Consider the following 14,727-nt stretch of genomic DNA (forward strand, 5'->3'; position numbering starts at 1 on the left):
TGAAGCCGGAAAAGTGCCGCTTCGCTTACGAGGAGCTTCTATTTTTAGGCCACGTCATTAGCAAATCTGTAGTCTGCCCCGACCAGCAGAAGACCGCTGCCATAGCAAAGTTCCCACAGCCCATTGACAAGAAGGCGGTGCGTAGATTTCTTGGCATGTGTGCCTACTACAGGCGATTTGTCAAGGACTTTTCACGCATCGCTGAGCCGCTGACACAGCTAACTAAATGGGACGTCAAGTTCAAGTCGGAAACTCAGCAGGCCGACGCATTTCAAGAACTCAAAGCACGCATGCAGTCGGCGCACGTACTTGCGCACTTCGACGACCACGCCGATACCGATATCCACACTGACGCCAGTAGCCTAGGCCTCGGTGCCGTCCTAGTGCAGACAAAAGATGGACATGAACACGTGATAGCTTACGCTAGCCGGTCGTTGTCAAAAGCGGAAGGCAATTATTCTACAACCGAAAAGGCATGCCTCGCCATCGTTTGGGCTACACCGAAATTTCGCCCTTACCTATATGGCAGGTCATTCAATATCGTCAGCGACCACCACGCCTTGTGTTGGCTAGCGAAATTAAAGGATCCCTCAGGACGGCTGGCACGGTGTAGCCTCTGACTACAAGAATACGTTATCACTGTAACATACAAGTCCGGACGAAAATACTCAGATGCCGAATGCCTATCACGCGCCCCCATTGACCCGCCGCCGCAAGATGACGAGGATGACAACGCCTTCCTAGGAATAATAAGCGCGGAAGACATGGCGGAACAACAACGAGCGGACCCGGAGCTGAAAGGCCTCGTCAATTATTTGGATGGGCACACCGACGCTGTCCCTAGGGCATTTAAGCGTGGACTGTCTTCGTTCACGCTTCAAAACAACCTACTCGTGAAGAAGAACTTCTCACCAGTCCGCGCCGACTACCTTCTTGTTGTTCCGTCAGCGCTGCGTCCAGAAGTACTGCACGCCCTACATGACGATCCGACAGCTGGGCACCTCGGTTTCTCCCGGACGCTATCGAGGATACAAGAACGGTATTACTGGCCGCGCCTAACCGCCGATGTCGCCCGTTACGTCAAGACATGTCGAGACTGTCAACGACGCAAGACACCACCGACAAGGCCAGCGGGATTACTACAGCCGAGCAAGCCTGCTCACCGACCTTTTCAGCAGATCGGATGGACTTGCTAGGACCGTTTCCTACATCAACTTCCAGAAATAAGTGGATCGTCGTGGCGACGGACTATCTTACCCGCTTCGCTGAAACTAAAGCTCTACCGAAAGGCAGTGCAGCCGAAGTGGCGAAAGTTTTCTTGGAGAATGTCCTGCTACGACATGGTGCTCCAGAAGTCCTCATCACCGACAGAGGAACGGCTTTTACAGCAGAGCTCAGCAAAGCCATTCTGCAATACAGTGAGACAAGCCACAAAAGGACAACTGCCTACCACCCGCAAACAAATGGTCTCACGGAGCGCCTGAACACGACCCCCGCCGACATGCTAACAATGTACGTCGACGTCGAACACACGACGTGGGATGCGGTCCTGCCGTACGTAACATTCGCTTACAACACGGCGGTGCAAGAAACAACACAGATCACGCCATTTAAGCAGGTTTACGGCAGGAACCCGACGACGACGCTCGACGCCATGCTGCCGCACGTCACTGACGAGGAAAATCTTGACGTTTCTACCTGTCTCCAGCGCGCCGAAGAAGCCCGACAGCTCGCCCGCCTGCGGATCAAGAACCAGCAGAGGACCGACAGCCGACACTACAACCTCCGACGACGCTTTGTCGAGTACCAGCCCGGCGACCCTGTTTGGGTATGGACCCCGATACGCTGACGAGGACTCAGTGAGAAACTACTCCGACGCTATTTCGGACCCTACAAGGTCATCCGACGTATTGGCGCTCTGGACTATGAGGTCGTGCCAGACGGCATTTCGCATTCACAGTGGCGCCGCGCACAATCTGAAGTGGTCCACGTGGTGCGCCTTAAACCCTTTTACGGACGCTGACAAACTTCCTTATTTTGTTATTTTCTTTGCTACGAGTGCTTTTTCTTCATTACTTTCGTTTGTTTGCAGCATCCCGTCAATGCTTTTTAAGAGGGGAGTATCGACACGTGTACTTATCTTTATCGGGCGACCACGTTTCGCCGCCTAACAAATGTTATCACACAGCGCGAGACGCGCCTGCATGTATCCGAAGTTTCTGGTAAGTTAACGATGCTTCTGTCCGCTCTCTGTTGACGCCGAACCTTATGTTATCTGATTTCATCGCCTGACGCGAATGGTGTAGAACTTTGTGGAAGGCACGCGGGTTCCAGTGGTTAATCTGGAACACTCGACGACTGATCTATAAAAGCTGACGCTTGACCCGCTGATCAGATTTTCGACGACGTTGACGGCGAACCCTCTCATACCGTCTCCAGCCAGCTTTCCTTGTTCTCAAATGCGGAACTGTGGAATGTCGGTGGCTCCCTGGGCTGCTGCAGAATTGGGTACGCTGAGGCTGCCATTGGGGCTGTTGTCTTGGTCGTCTCTGAACGATTTTCTCGGACGATCTTCTTGGTCGTCTCTGCTAGAATTCCGGGTTCCGGGGCCAGCTGCTGTAGCCGGCGGCTTGCTTGATGTTCCGGCACGACGTTGGTGTTATCTTTGCGGTCCGGGCTTGAATTACGGCTTGTTGGGGGCGTCCGGTACATGAAGGTAAAGCACCTCCACCAGATGTTACGTACTAGTGACGGTGAAGATCGCAGCCAGACTGTGATTGTAGAAACTGGCGTTTTATTGGGTGAACTTGTGCCCTCAAAAGCAAGCTATACTCAAAGAACAACGATAGCGGCGAACACACTCGGCGATCGTCGAAAATCTGATCAGCAGGTCAAGTGCGTTGGCGTTTGTGGATCAGTCGTCGAATGTTCCAGAGTAACCGCTGGGACCCGCGTGTCTTCCACAAAGTTCTACAATATTCGCTTCGCGCATACATGCAATCAGATTTCACAAGGTTTGGTGACAGACATCGGATGGACCACTTGATAACATGCCAGAAACTGCCGATGCATGCAGGCACGTCCTGCGCTGTGCGATAACATTTGTTAGGTGGAGAAACGTGGTAGCCCGATACAGATAAACAAGTACACGTCTACGTGATATACATATATATATATATATATATATATATATATATATATATATATATTACAAGGAAATGTTCAGTAGGTCCGGTGCGTAGGTAGTTGAAGAAACGAAGGAGCACACTTACGAAACTTGCATTTTTAATGGTTTAACCTTTCGGGCGGGGGACGGCCTTCGTCTGAGTAAACCCAGATACAAGTGCGCACCCGCTTTTATGGGAATGCGCACGTGCGCATAATCAGCAGTGCATGCACGTGTACAATTGCAAATAATAATAGAAAAAGTGCAGCAGTATGTATGTCTTAAGCACAATAAATGATATGTATGAAATATCATTATGGTTTCGCGATGATTATACGTGAGGTCACAGAATGATAGCAAGTGCGACACGACACGACTAGGAACAAATTGATTTGGCAGGATTTGTCAATGCTGTACAAGAATATACACATCAGGATATGGCAGAACGGCACGACATTTTTCCTACGTTCTCGTTGACACCAGATGAAAGAGTGTTAAATTTATAAATGAGAAATAATTCTCGTACTTCTCGATCCTGGTGTGATTTGAAACCGGATTGTTTTACTGTTACTTTGATGTTGTCAAACGTAAGACCTGGCAGTCGAACATGTTTAGATAATGGAAGATGCGGCAAGCTGTTAACGTGTGCTTTGTGGTTGTTGAATCTGATACGAAAAGATGTTTCGGTCTGACCGATGTACTGCATCTGACATATTGAACATTCAAGAACGTAGATGATGTTAGTACTGTCGCAAGTGAAGTCGCCGTTAATTTTAACAGAAAAAATTGGATGCTATGCTTCTAGCAGCCTTTGACGTGGTCATATATGTACAAACTTTACAACGGGGTTTATTGCATGGATGACAACCAGCAGGAGCAATCGCTTTAGTCTTGGAAGAGGTTACTAGGTCACGCAGATTCCTAGAGCGACAATAGACCACTCTTGGTGATTCCGTGAAAATGTTTTTAAGACGGTCGCTCTTTGTCAGCAAGTTATAATGCTTCCTAAGAATGTGCTACACGTTAGGAATAGACGCAGAGTGTGTTAGGATAAGGTTAGTTCGTGAAATATGCGCCGATCGCTTGCCCGTGCAGATCAATTCTTTCCCGTCGAGGCAGTCGGCCCGTTTAAGGGCATGGTGAATTATTTGTGAAGGGTATTTCTATACGGTTAGTGCGTTACGAAGCTGGTTACAGTTGCGAGTGAATTCACTGTCGTCCGAACAAATTCTTTTGAACCGGACAGCTTGGCTGTAGGGCATGCTCGTTTTGCAATCTTTGACATGGCTGCTTTTGAAATGTAGATATCGCTGTCGGTCAGTGTGCTTTCTGTAAAGATTTGTGGTTAATTTACCATTGCACAGAGATACCGAGACGTCAAGGAAGTTTATGCTGAGTGACGAATAGGAATGTGAAAAGGAAATTGACGGAGCGGTGTTGCTAAAATCAGTAACGAATGAAAGTGATCCAGCTTCACCATGGTGCCAAATTAGGAAAATGTCATCGATGAAGCGTTTGTAATAGAATGGTTTGAGGTCACGAGTAGCGAGGAAATTCTTTTCTAGCATGTCCATAAAAATATTCGCATAATTGGGACCAATTTTTGTACCCATGGAGGTACCACTAGATTGAACATAATGTTCGCCGTCGAATTCAAAGTTGTTAAGTTCAAGGATAAGTGTTAGAATTTCGCCAAGTTAGAATCGTCAATCGGTTTGTCATCTGCAGAGTCGTTATATGCCTGGAGTACAGATTGAATCCCATCTGTATGGGGAATGTTCATGTACAGCGATGCCACGTCTATGTGAATAGAAGAGCATCGCTTGGGACGCGCAAGTCAGCGATATCAAACAGGAAGTGGTTAGTATCTTTAATATAAGAAGCAAATTTAGGAGGAATTGAACTGATAAGGTTATCTACATTGCGGGACAAATTCTCTGTGACTGTACCTGTTCCTGAAACTATTGGTCGCCCTGGGTTGTTTTCCTTATGGATTTTAGGAAGGAAATAAAATCTACCAGCTACCCGGCTTAGGGGGACTAATGATTAACTTCAAATTTTTTCAATCTTGTTTTCTTTCGCGAGATTGTCTAAAGTTTTCTTTACCGTGGTTTTGAACTGTTCGGTCGGGTCGTAACTCAGGTGTCTGTAAAATGATTGATCATTAAGTTGTCTGTGAGCCTCACTTAGGTGCCTAGCTTTGTCCCTAATGACTACTGCACCACCTTTATCAGCAGGTTTAATGATGAAGTCGTCACCGTTAGCCAATGTTTCGATTCCACCCCTTTCTTCAGGCCTAAGGTTCCGACGGAATGGTAATTGCATTTTGTATGCTTCAAGTACATTCCGCTGCACAGCTCTGCTATATAGATCGAGACATTTATCTCTTTGAGAGGGAGTCAATATATATATATATATATATATATATATATATATATATATATATATATATATATACATACAAAATGACACGTGCACTTCTTTATCTGTATCGGGTGACCACGTTGCACCACCTAACAAATGTTATCGCACAGCACAGGGCGCGCCTGCATGCTTCGGCGGTTTTCTGGAATGTTATCGAGCGGTCCATCCGAGGTCTGTCTGATGTACTAAAAGCCGACGCGCTTGACCCGCTGATAAGATTTTCGACAATCGCCGACTGTGTTCGCCGTTTTCGCTGACTATTGAGCGTAGTCTGCTTTTTTCTGGGCACAGGTTCGCCCAATAAAATTAGTTTCACAATTGCAAGTTTTGTTGCTGTGTCTTCAACCGTTGCTACCACGTGACATCTACAGGCTTAATAGGCAGATTCAGCACGAAAACTTTGGCGACACATTTTTTTCACCAGGCACTTCTTTCCAAGAGACGACGCAAAAATGTGCGACAACTTCCAGGTCGCCCGACCACATTCCATCATGGGAGAAAACAAGAACCCAAGCTGCCTGGGTACACGAAGGGCGACAGTAATTTGGCGTGTCTCAACATGTTCATTATCGTGGAAGGAGCCGTCACGATGACGCGACGCCATGCATGGTACACCTCCAGAAAATTTGGCGTGGATGGCTTGAATTGCGAGGCGGAAGCGTCATAGACACAGCTTCCAACCGTCCCAATTATTTGTCCGCCCATGGACATTAAAACAGCGAGAGAAGCAAGTCAGAGGGCTGATGACAAGGGGTGGTCTTGAATGGCCAAACTAAGCACAGGTGAGTGTTCAATGCCAACACATTTTGTTTGTTTTAACTACGCACGGTAAGCGATGAAATGTTGCTGTCTTTGCCGGGGAAAAGAAATGTTTAGTTACGCACCAATCGCAGCTCAAAATTATTGTCCGGCATAATTTCCAAACCACTACAAATAGCACCATGGCGGACTAGTCAACGCTGTACGCGGAGGGGCAAATGAGACCTTCATGCTTCCGTGGCCCGTTGACAGACGTGAAGGGGTGGACGTATACCGCACCTTGTCCTTAAAGGGAAGCTGAAACGGTTTTCAATTTCCATGAATAGCTGGGATTGGGAAGAACAGACCTAATAATTTACGGTTCCGTAATTTTTTTCTTCGTTTTATTAATATAAGGGGCGGAAATCGCTTTCTAAATCACCCCCGCGGACACGCCCCCATCGCTTCTCGGCGCGCCGGGTGAGGTGGTCGCCGGAGGAGAGAACCGGCGAGAGTGACGTCACTGGCGGCGACCGAGCTGCCGGATCGGCGTGCTGGCATGTGCTGGCATGCCTCTTTCCGTCCTGCGCTTTACTGAACGAGATCTGCCGCCGCCGCCGCTCACGTTTGTTTTCTTTTGCGATTTTCGTAAACTGTTCTTTCCTTCTGTGCTGCGTGAGTGCCTACAGCCAAGGGTGCCCAACATGCCCTCGTTCTGTGCAGCATTCGGCTGTGCGTACACAGGCGGGCGAGACGATGTGGTGTTTCACAGGTTCCCGAAGGAAAAGAAGCTTGCAGCGCAGTGGGTCTGTGCGGTGAGGAGAGATAAGTTCGAGCCAATGAAATCAACTGTGCTGTGCTCTTCATCTTCCATCAATACGGAGCACATGCAGGTGCACCTAGTTTAATGAAAGCCTGATTAGGCCCACATTGATGCACTCGAGAAATGCGAACATTCGCAGCCATTAACGTCTGGTAACACAGTTTTAGCGTAGCCGGATAGCCTTACGACAAATGCGGAAACGCGTTGTTGCTAGCGTTGCTATACTCCGTTTCATGCATCAGGTGCAACGCTGTGGAGGCTTGAGATGCTTCTTGCAGTGGCTGCGTTCGCACTTAGAAAAAGTTCGGTGTTTCTTGACCCGATTTTTGAGAACATTTTCCATATATAAGCTCAGTTCAGAATGAAAAAAGAATTTACCCATAGAAACAATCCGTGTACTTATACGGCTGCTAACACGTTCTCTTGAATCAATTTTTTTTCGGTATTTTTTTCATTGCAGCCCGTCGCGGCAGCTTCACGTGCATGCTCGCGCGAGCAAACGCCGCTGGCACGCTGCGAAGCATAGACGGAAACGCGCGCAGTAATCAATTTTGGTGACCGGACTTCGTGCGTAGCTTCCACAGCGTTGCACCTCAGGTATGAAATGGAGTATAGGCTTGCCTAGTGACATTCGACTTACGGTTGCAGTTATCGTGTTTACCACACGGCGGTGCTAAAACTGCCTAATATCTTTATGTCAACACTAGCATGGAGCACGCATACCGATTCTTGATCGAGCCACAATCGCAAAGTCGTCGAACCATAGTATGAATATTGCACATATAATACCTCTGGCCATCTCTGGATTTGTATGATAAGCAACTTCCATGACTGTACCCCGCAGCACTGCATGTGCGCGCTTTGAAACGCGGAACTTATGTTCGTGATCGTGTATCAACACTAAAAAAAACCACGGGACTTTAGACAAGCAGCGGCAAGGTGCTTGACATCGCGGAATTACACCCGTGTTTACAATCTAATGAGAAGTTAGTGCTCCGGCACTCTTCCTGCGGCTAGTTCCCAGTGACACTTTAGCGCATTTTTTCTCCCGGCATTGGAACCTGCAGCTACATGAAAAAAAAAAAAAACATACGTACCAGCTAAGATTTCCAACGCGCAAGAAGGTGCACACATCGCTCTCGCTGTTGGCACACTCAACATCGTCGTTGCCGCCGTTGCCGCCATCGTTTTCCGTATCGGCTATCGGTTCGAACATGTACAGGCGCCCAAATCTTTAGCTGGCGTGCGCGAGCGGCGACTTTTCTGTGCGTCAGCGCCGTATGACGAGGCGAGGCTAGAAACAGTCTGAGGCTAAGCGCACGGCGCCAAAGCGCGCCCAGCTGGGCCCATCGTCTGCTAGGCTGTTTCCAACCTCGCCCCGTCATACGGCGCCGACGCATGGAAAAGTCGCCGCTCGCGCACGCCAGCTAAAGATTTGGGCGCCTGTACGGCGCAAATACAAGCTGTCCGAGACAGCGAGAACGTTCCATAATGCTTACAACTCAGCTATGAAGCCAGAACAGAACAGCGTGCTACGCTCTGAAACGGCGGCGCCGACGGGAGACTGCCGCCAAAGACGTCACAGCGGCCCCGACCAATCACTGGCAATAGCGGCGTTCGCGCGATGCCCTGAGGCGCTGGTGCACGTTTTCTTGGAAAAACAGCCGCTTGCGTTTGTTTCCACCCTTTTTGAACCAGATATTCGTGTTCAGGGGACTTAAAACTGTAGAATGCCGCAGAGAACTCATTTTTTTCGAAAAGTGTTTCAGCTTCCCTTTAAGGTCGGAAACTGAAGAAACTTGGCATCGGTTACGCTAACCGCAGCACCTGGATCAGCAATGGCCTCCACGGGGTCATTTAACCCGTATATGGAGGCAGTAGTTGTCCACTAGACCCGCGGACGCGATGAGGAAAGATGAATGTACAAAGTGTCGTAGGTTCTTGCCACAAACAACAAAGACATGTGGCGCAGTTCTCGTGGCACACTTGGCACAAGGCGCCCGAATGTTGACTGACTGCTGTTGAAATACCACTGGGGAGGACACACGATGTAAGCTGAGGCGATGACGAAGCAGTACGATTTCCGAGCGTCGCTAAAGTTGTGGCTTCCGCTGCTTTCCGACTTAAGGTACAAGTTGAGCAAAAAGACTCTTTGGATGATTTAGGCGCATGTATCTCTGAACCTCCGGGTTTTCAATGGCATCCGTAATAAGACATGCGATGTGACAGCCTCATGGCCTCCTCGGCCCGACCGGCATACACTTTCCGCACTGTTCAGTGGACTTCATAAACCAGCTCTGGGAGAGATTCTTCTCCTCGGTGGCGGAGTCCTTGCGACGCGCGATAGACAGATTTCGAATGCCCATCGACGATATGGGGGGCGAGTGCAGTCGCCAACTTGCTGACGTAGAACTGTACGTGTTTCAAGGGGAAAACACTAAAAGCATTCCTGTACCCTGCCACGCCGGCCAGCCACCAGCACATGGGTTGAGACGATCGAGGTCATTCAAAGCAACAGTAGCCCTAAATTGCGTGCCCCCAATGTGTAGGAGACCGGGCGCGGATACCAAGAGACTGGCATTCTCCACTGAATGAGTGAATTATAGGATCTGACGTCCTAAAAGCACGATTTGATTATGAGCCCCGCCGTAGTGCGGGACTCCAGGATAATTTTGGACATCTTTAACGTGTCCCCATCCAGGCGCATTTTTTGCATTTCGCCCCCATCAAGATGCGGCCACCATGGTTGGGATTCGATCCCACAAAAGCACAGCCGCTAAGTCACTGCGACGGGTTGGCATTCTGAATGATTCAGCTTTTTCTCACCAGGGTGGCCGCAAACAACTTCCTCGAGGTTGCATGAGCACCGGCGAGGGAAACAGAAGACGAGCTCCCACCGCTGCCACCAAACGACGTGTAACGCAGATAGACGCGGTCCGACCTCAGGTTTTATTCCTCGTACTGTTATTTCCTATCGAGCATGTGGCTCCTACCCGTTATGGCGGATTGGCCAAGAAATGGGTATTCCAGTTTAAAATGAAAAATAAAATTTCAGAATTTCTTTGTTCACTTCGCCTTCCTCCAACCAAGGCGCCCGTCGTCTTCTTCGTCCGTTACATATACACCTTATATTTGTTTGCTATAACAGCAAGGTTATTACTATTGCCGGAGGCATAACCTAATTAAACTGCGCATCGTTACTTAACAGGTTATGAACACGAGCTCGTTTTTATGAATCCATCGAAGAAAACAGCGCTAAATACATGGATGAGAAAGGAAGAAGACAGGACGACAAGATTGGGAGCAATCTGGCTATTCACTGCGCCAATTGAGTCAGAGCCCCTTCAATCATACTCATGCACAAAAAGTACATATTTATCTGGCACTATTGATGATGTATACATTTATTTTTATCTTCAGACCCATGCGTGACTTGAAGTTCTATTCTGTTCTCTTTCCCTCCCCCCAACTCTCCTTCCTCTTCAATGTATATATTTATGTACGTAAAATAAAACCAACTGTTTGCAGACAGCGCGCGTGTTGTGTTGTGACTATCCTTCGTAGTCCGTGTTTTTAGCACTGCTTTCTTCGATGGAAACTGCGCCTTAACTGCAACAAACATACAGCCATCGTATTCGCTGCGTTACTCTCAATTTTCGAGTTTTGAACGCCTGACATACTGAAGAATACTAAACAATGAGTAGTATCTCACCTTCTCTCCTATTTCAGTATGGTCCCGTGCAGGAAACGTATTGATATCCTTCTCGAGTTCACAGGCTTCCAGCACTCGTCTATAAAGAATCGGTTCATACGGTTTGCCGAAGAGGATGTTGTCCCGCAACGTCGTGTTGAACACCATAGCCGTTTGAGGCACGTAGCCGATAGTACCCTGGGGCATCGCAAACAAAAGAAACAATAACAAATAAACCTGTAGCAGCATGTTTAGTAGCGTTGGCTCTCATGCTACCTGTTGGCGAAGCTTTAGTTAAACGACGCAAAGCAACCAGTTATAACTTAGAGTGGTGCGTAACCCGCTTTTATTTATACCCTGCGCCCAAGTTCTACTCAATCCCTGCACTAGAGCTCCAGAATCAGTAGAATGAAAGCTAGATTACACAAGCAGATACGTTCTATGCCACTGGCACGCTGTCAGTGTCATATATTGGCGTCCTTCATTTGTTTCGGGTAGTTACAATGAAAGGTTATGGAACGGGCTCGCTTTTATTTTGCTGATTTAGGGCAAAACATACCGCTTATTTCTGTTAGCAAAATAGAACTTATTGCCGCTTAGCTAGGTGCTATTGGATTCGGAAGTCGCGCATTTCTAGAGGCATTGTCAAAGTAGCTGCGCAAAAGAAACATGTTTGCGGCTAGGTGCGTTCTAGTACTTATTACGCTGTAAAGCTATAGAGCTTTAGACCAAAGTGAACGTAAGCGTTATCGCTCAGCCTAAAACGCATCTACATGATTCGGAACTCACTTGAACGTTATCGCTGTTTCTACGTTTCGTGTATGTTCTCGCAGCACCTTGTTTAATGAGATTGTATACGCGACACGAATAGTGTTGTCTCTTCTAGAAGGTATGTGAGCACCAGCGATCAGGCTGCGACCTTCGACGAGCCATGTATAAAAGGCGACGCGTTTGACCTGCAGATCAGATTTCGACGATCGTAGACTGCACTCACTGCTGCCGTTGTGCTTTGAGTTGCGCTTGCTTTTGTGGGCATAGATTCGCAAATAAAGAGTTTGTTTCATCATTCAAAGCTTTGCTACTGTGTTTTTCACCGTCACTACAACGTCACTACTCGTGCGTTCATGTAAAGGACGCCTCCGCAAAGCCGTGATCCAAGCCTGAAAGGCGAAGCAACACCAACGCCGCCCGGATCATCGAGCAAGCCACAGACCTCATAAGTCGCGCCTGGAGCATGGACTACCAGGGAAGAAAAGCAAGATCAGCACCAAATCCGCATCCCCAATGAGAAAATTAATGTCGCCATCGATGGTTGCGCTTCAGCAACCTAGGAAATCACCTATTTTCTGTTTAACTCCATCGGAAGACCCGGAGGCCTTGCTCAAAACGTTTGCAAGAGTGTGAACCTCCAAAGAGTGGAACCCAGAAGGCAAGCTCCGTCACGTTAGTTTTCATTGAAATACTCCGTCGTGACTTGGTTCGAAAATCTAGTCTCCTCGTTAAAGACATGACGTCTTTTCTGCAACAAGTTCCTAACGACTTTCACAAGCGCCGTCAAAAGAAAAAGAGCCGAACTTCTTTTTCAAGCCCGTCTACAGTTCCTTAACGAGAACGTCATTGTATTCACGGAAGAGATGATGTGTCTTTACTGTCACGCCCACCCGGAAATACCTGAGGAGGAGAGAGTACGTCTACTGATGCGTGGTATAAAATCAAAACTGTTCGCCCGAGTGCTACAAAACCCACCCAAGACCACAGCTGAATTTCGGGAACAGGCAACGATGTGGTGAGCAATTTATGTCACGCCGCCAAAGCAACGGCGATAGCCCGTACGTTTTGAATACGCCGAGCCGCCCGCGCCAAGTGTTAAAGATACGCCCAGGAAGCCGCCACGGCGCAAGCACTTCGTGCGCGCTTCGTGTGTGCACAAAGCTTGGTGTGTGCATTCCCTCTGTCTTCTCCTCAGCGAGAGAGGCGCCGGCGATGTGTGTGCGCGCTCGCGCAAGTGAGAAATTTTCTCTTTGCTGGGACAGTTACCGTTGGAAAGTCCCTTGAGCTGTCTTGATGTATCGAGCGGTGGCTGCAAGCGTGGACCAGCGTTCGCTCTCTCCTTCTCCTGAGTGAGGGTGTTCCAGATTCTTTAAAAGACACCCCGGCCAGCAGCTTTCATTTGAGCAAGCTTGATTGTGTGTCGCTCTTTTAAGGAAGCTTGCAGAGCTTACCGCTGCAAAACAATGTAACAAAAGGTCTCTGCCTCTTTCTTAATGGGGACTTGGATTGTCTTTTGTCTGCCTGGGCCCCTACATACTGGTCAAGCTACAGACTGCCAGGTCAACGCCCGGTCCTGGGTGCACAGTTCTTAACAACGGTAATGCCGCTAGTGCTCAAACAATGTAACGACACAGCGCATCGTCACCGCCGAAACATGTCATGCATAAACCGTCGACTGCTGGCGGGCTTCTCTCTGGCACTTCCATCCGGACATTCTGCGCCATATAGTGGTGCGCCTGCAAAGTCAGCGCAAACCCACCTTTTGTTGCGTGGCTTCTAACATTAGCGGTGCGCCGGTGCGTACTGACGCTGGAAATAAAACCCTCGCTACCGGCGGGCATTCGTGGCACAAAACTAAAGCGTCAGGCTTATAGCCAGGAATATTCCACGTTGCCGCTTCACTAATCTGTCGAAACTGGCCGCAATACACCAACGTAGCCTACACGACAGCATCTTTGAAAAAATATATTTCAGATGAGACGCCAAGTTTCAACACGTTTCAAACAGCAAGGTCGAGAAGTTGGCACCTGTAAGGATGGTGCACGAGACCACGAGACACCGCCGTCGTTAGCCAGCGACCAGTGGGATACTAGAGCCACTCGGTGGTCAGCATTTTTCGTGTCCGTCCGTGAACAGAAATAATCACCATCAGCAATGAGTCATCCGCTACAAGCACTCAGCTAAGTGACGGGAACGGTGCATATGTTCATTCGAATCACGCATACAACATGCAGAACAGCATATGTTTCAAGACAGAGCAACGTCCATACAAGCACCCGAACCATGAATAAAGTATTGAATACCACCCTCAGAAGTTGCAGTGGTCCTTTTTCGACAGCTTTGCTGGGCATCCATCTCCGCAGGACTTGGATGGGGAGTGAACTTTTTTTACACTGGAGCCGTATAGGTCTACCCTCCTACAAAGTTTTCAATGTCCGTGCCTGAAAGCTCCCGTGCCCACAATGTGGAAGCAAAACAAGCGAATAGCCGGAGGAAAGCTGGAAAAGCACAAAGTACACAGTTTCATACAATAATTACCAGAGGGAACTCTGGCGCTAGTGCCTACGGTAGCTGCAACCGGGGCGGTTCAGCCAGCATGGGAATTATGAAATGTACATGGACTTCTCTAAACTTCGTCTTTCTGGCTTTCGATGTCTCTTCAACTTTGTAAAATTGTCATTTTCAACAAAGTACTGTGTAATAAATAATTAAATAAACATTATTATATTCATCCGCAGGCAGGACTCGAGGACAGGACCTCTAGCACAGAAGCACGACATTGAAACGATTACGCCACGGACGCTTTTCTTAATTTACTGCTGCTTTTGTTCTACTATATCAAACAACAAATGGCAGTGGGGCAAACAAGATAAAATAGTAAGTTTTCAACACCAAGTGTCAGGCTTACTGGGCTGACTATTTTAGAAATCTTTAAGCGCAGTCTAGGGTTCCACCCTTGACAGCCATGTAGGTACCCCCCCCCCCCATATCCTGGTTCTTTCGGAATTTCTACTAATCTCGACACGTATTCCCGAAAATACATTTGTGCGGGCCCAGCATCCGGATCGCAGTGAAACCCCGCCATGCGGGCGCGCCATAAACAGTGAAGGCCAA

General features: G+C 48.3%; 1 protein-coding gene across 3 annotated transcripts in view; it reads right to left on the reverse strand.

Annotated features, from left to right (window-relative positions):
- Positions 1-14,727, reverse strand: part of LOC142558244 (ATP-binding cassette sub-family C member 2-like) — a 659,669-nt gene that overhangs the window by 269,514 nt on the left and 375,428 nt on the right. For all 3 annotated transcript variants that reach the window (XM_075670395.1, XM_075670394.1, XM_075670396.1), the window contains one exon: positions 10,864-11,040. In XM_075670395.1, the coding sequence (XP_075526510.1) occupies positions 10,864-11,040 (177 nt within the window). The remainder of the gene's footprint in view (positions 1-10,863; positions 11,041-14,727) is intronic.

The sequence above is a fragment of the Dermacentor variabilis genome, chromosome 9 (genome assembly GCF_050947875.1).
Source record: "Dermacentor variabilis isolate Ectoservices chromosome 9, ASM5094787v1, whole genome shotgun sequence".
NCBI classification, from domain to species: Eukaryota; Metazoa; Arthropoda; class Arachnida; order Ixodida; family Ixodidae; genus Dermacentor; species Dermacentor variabilis.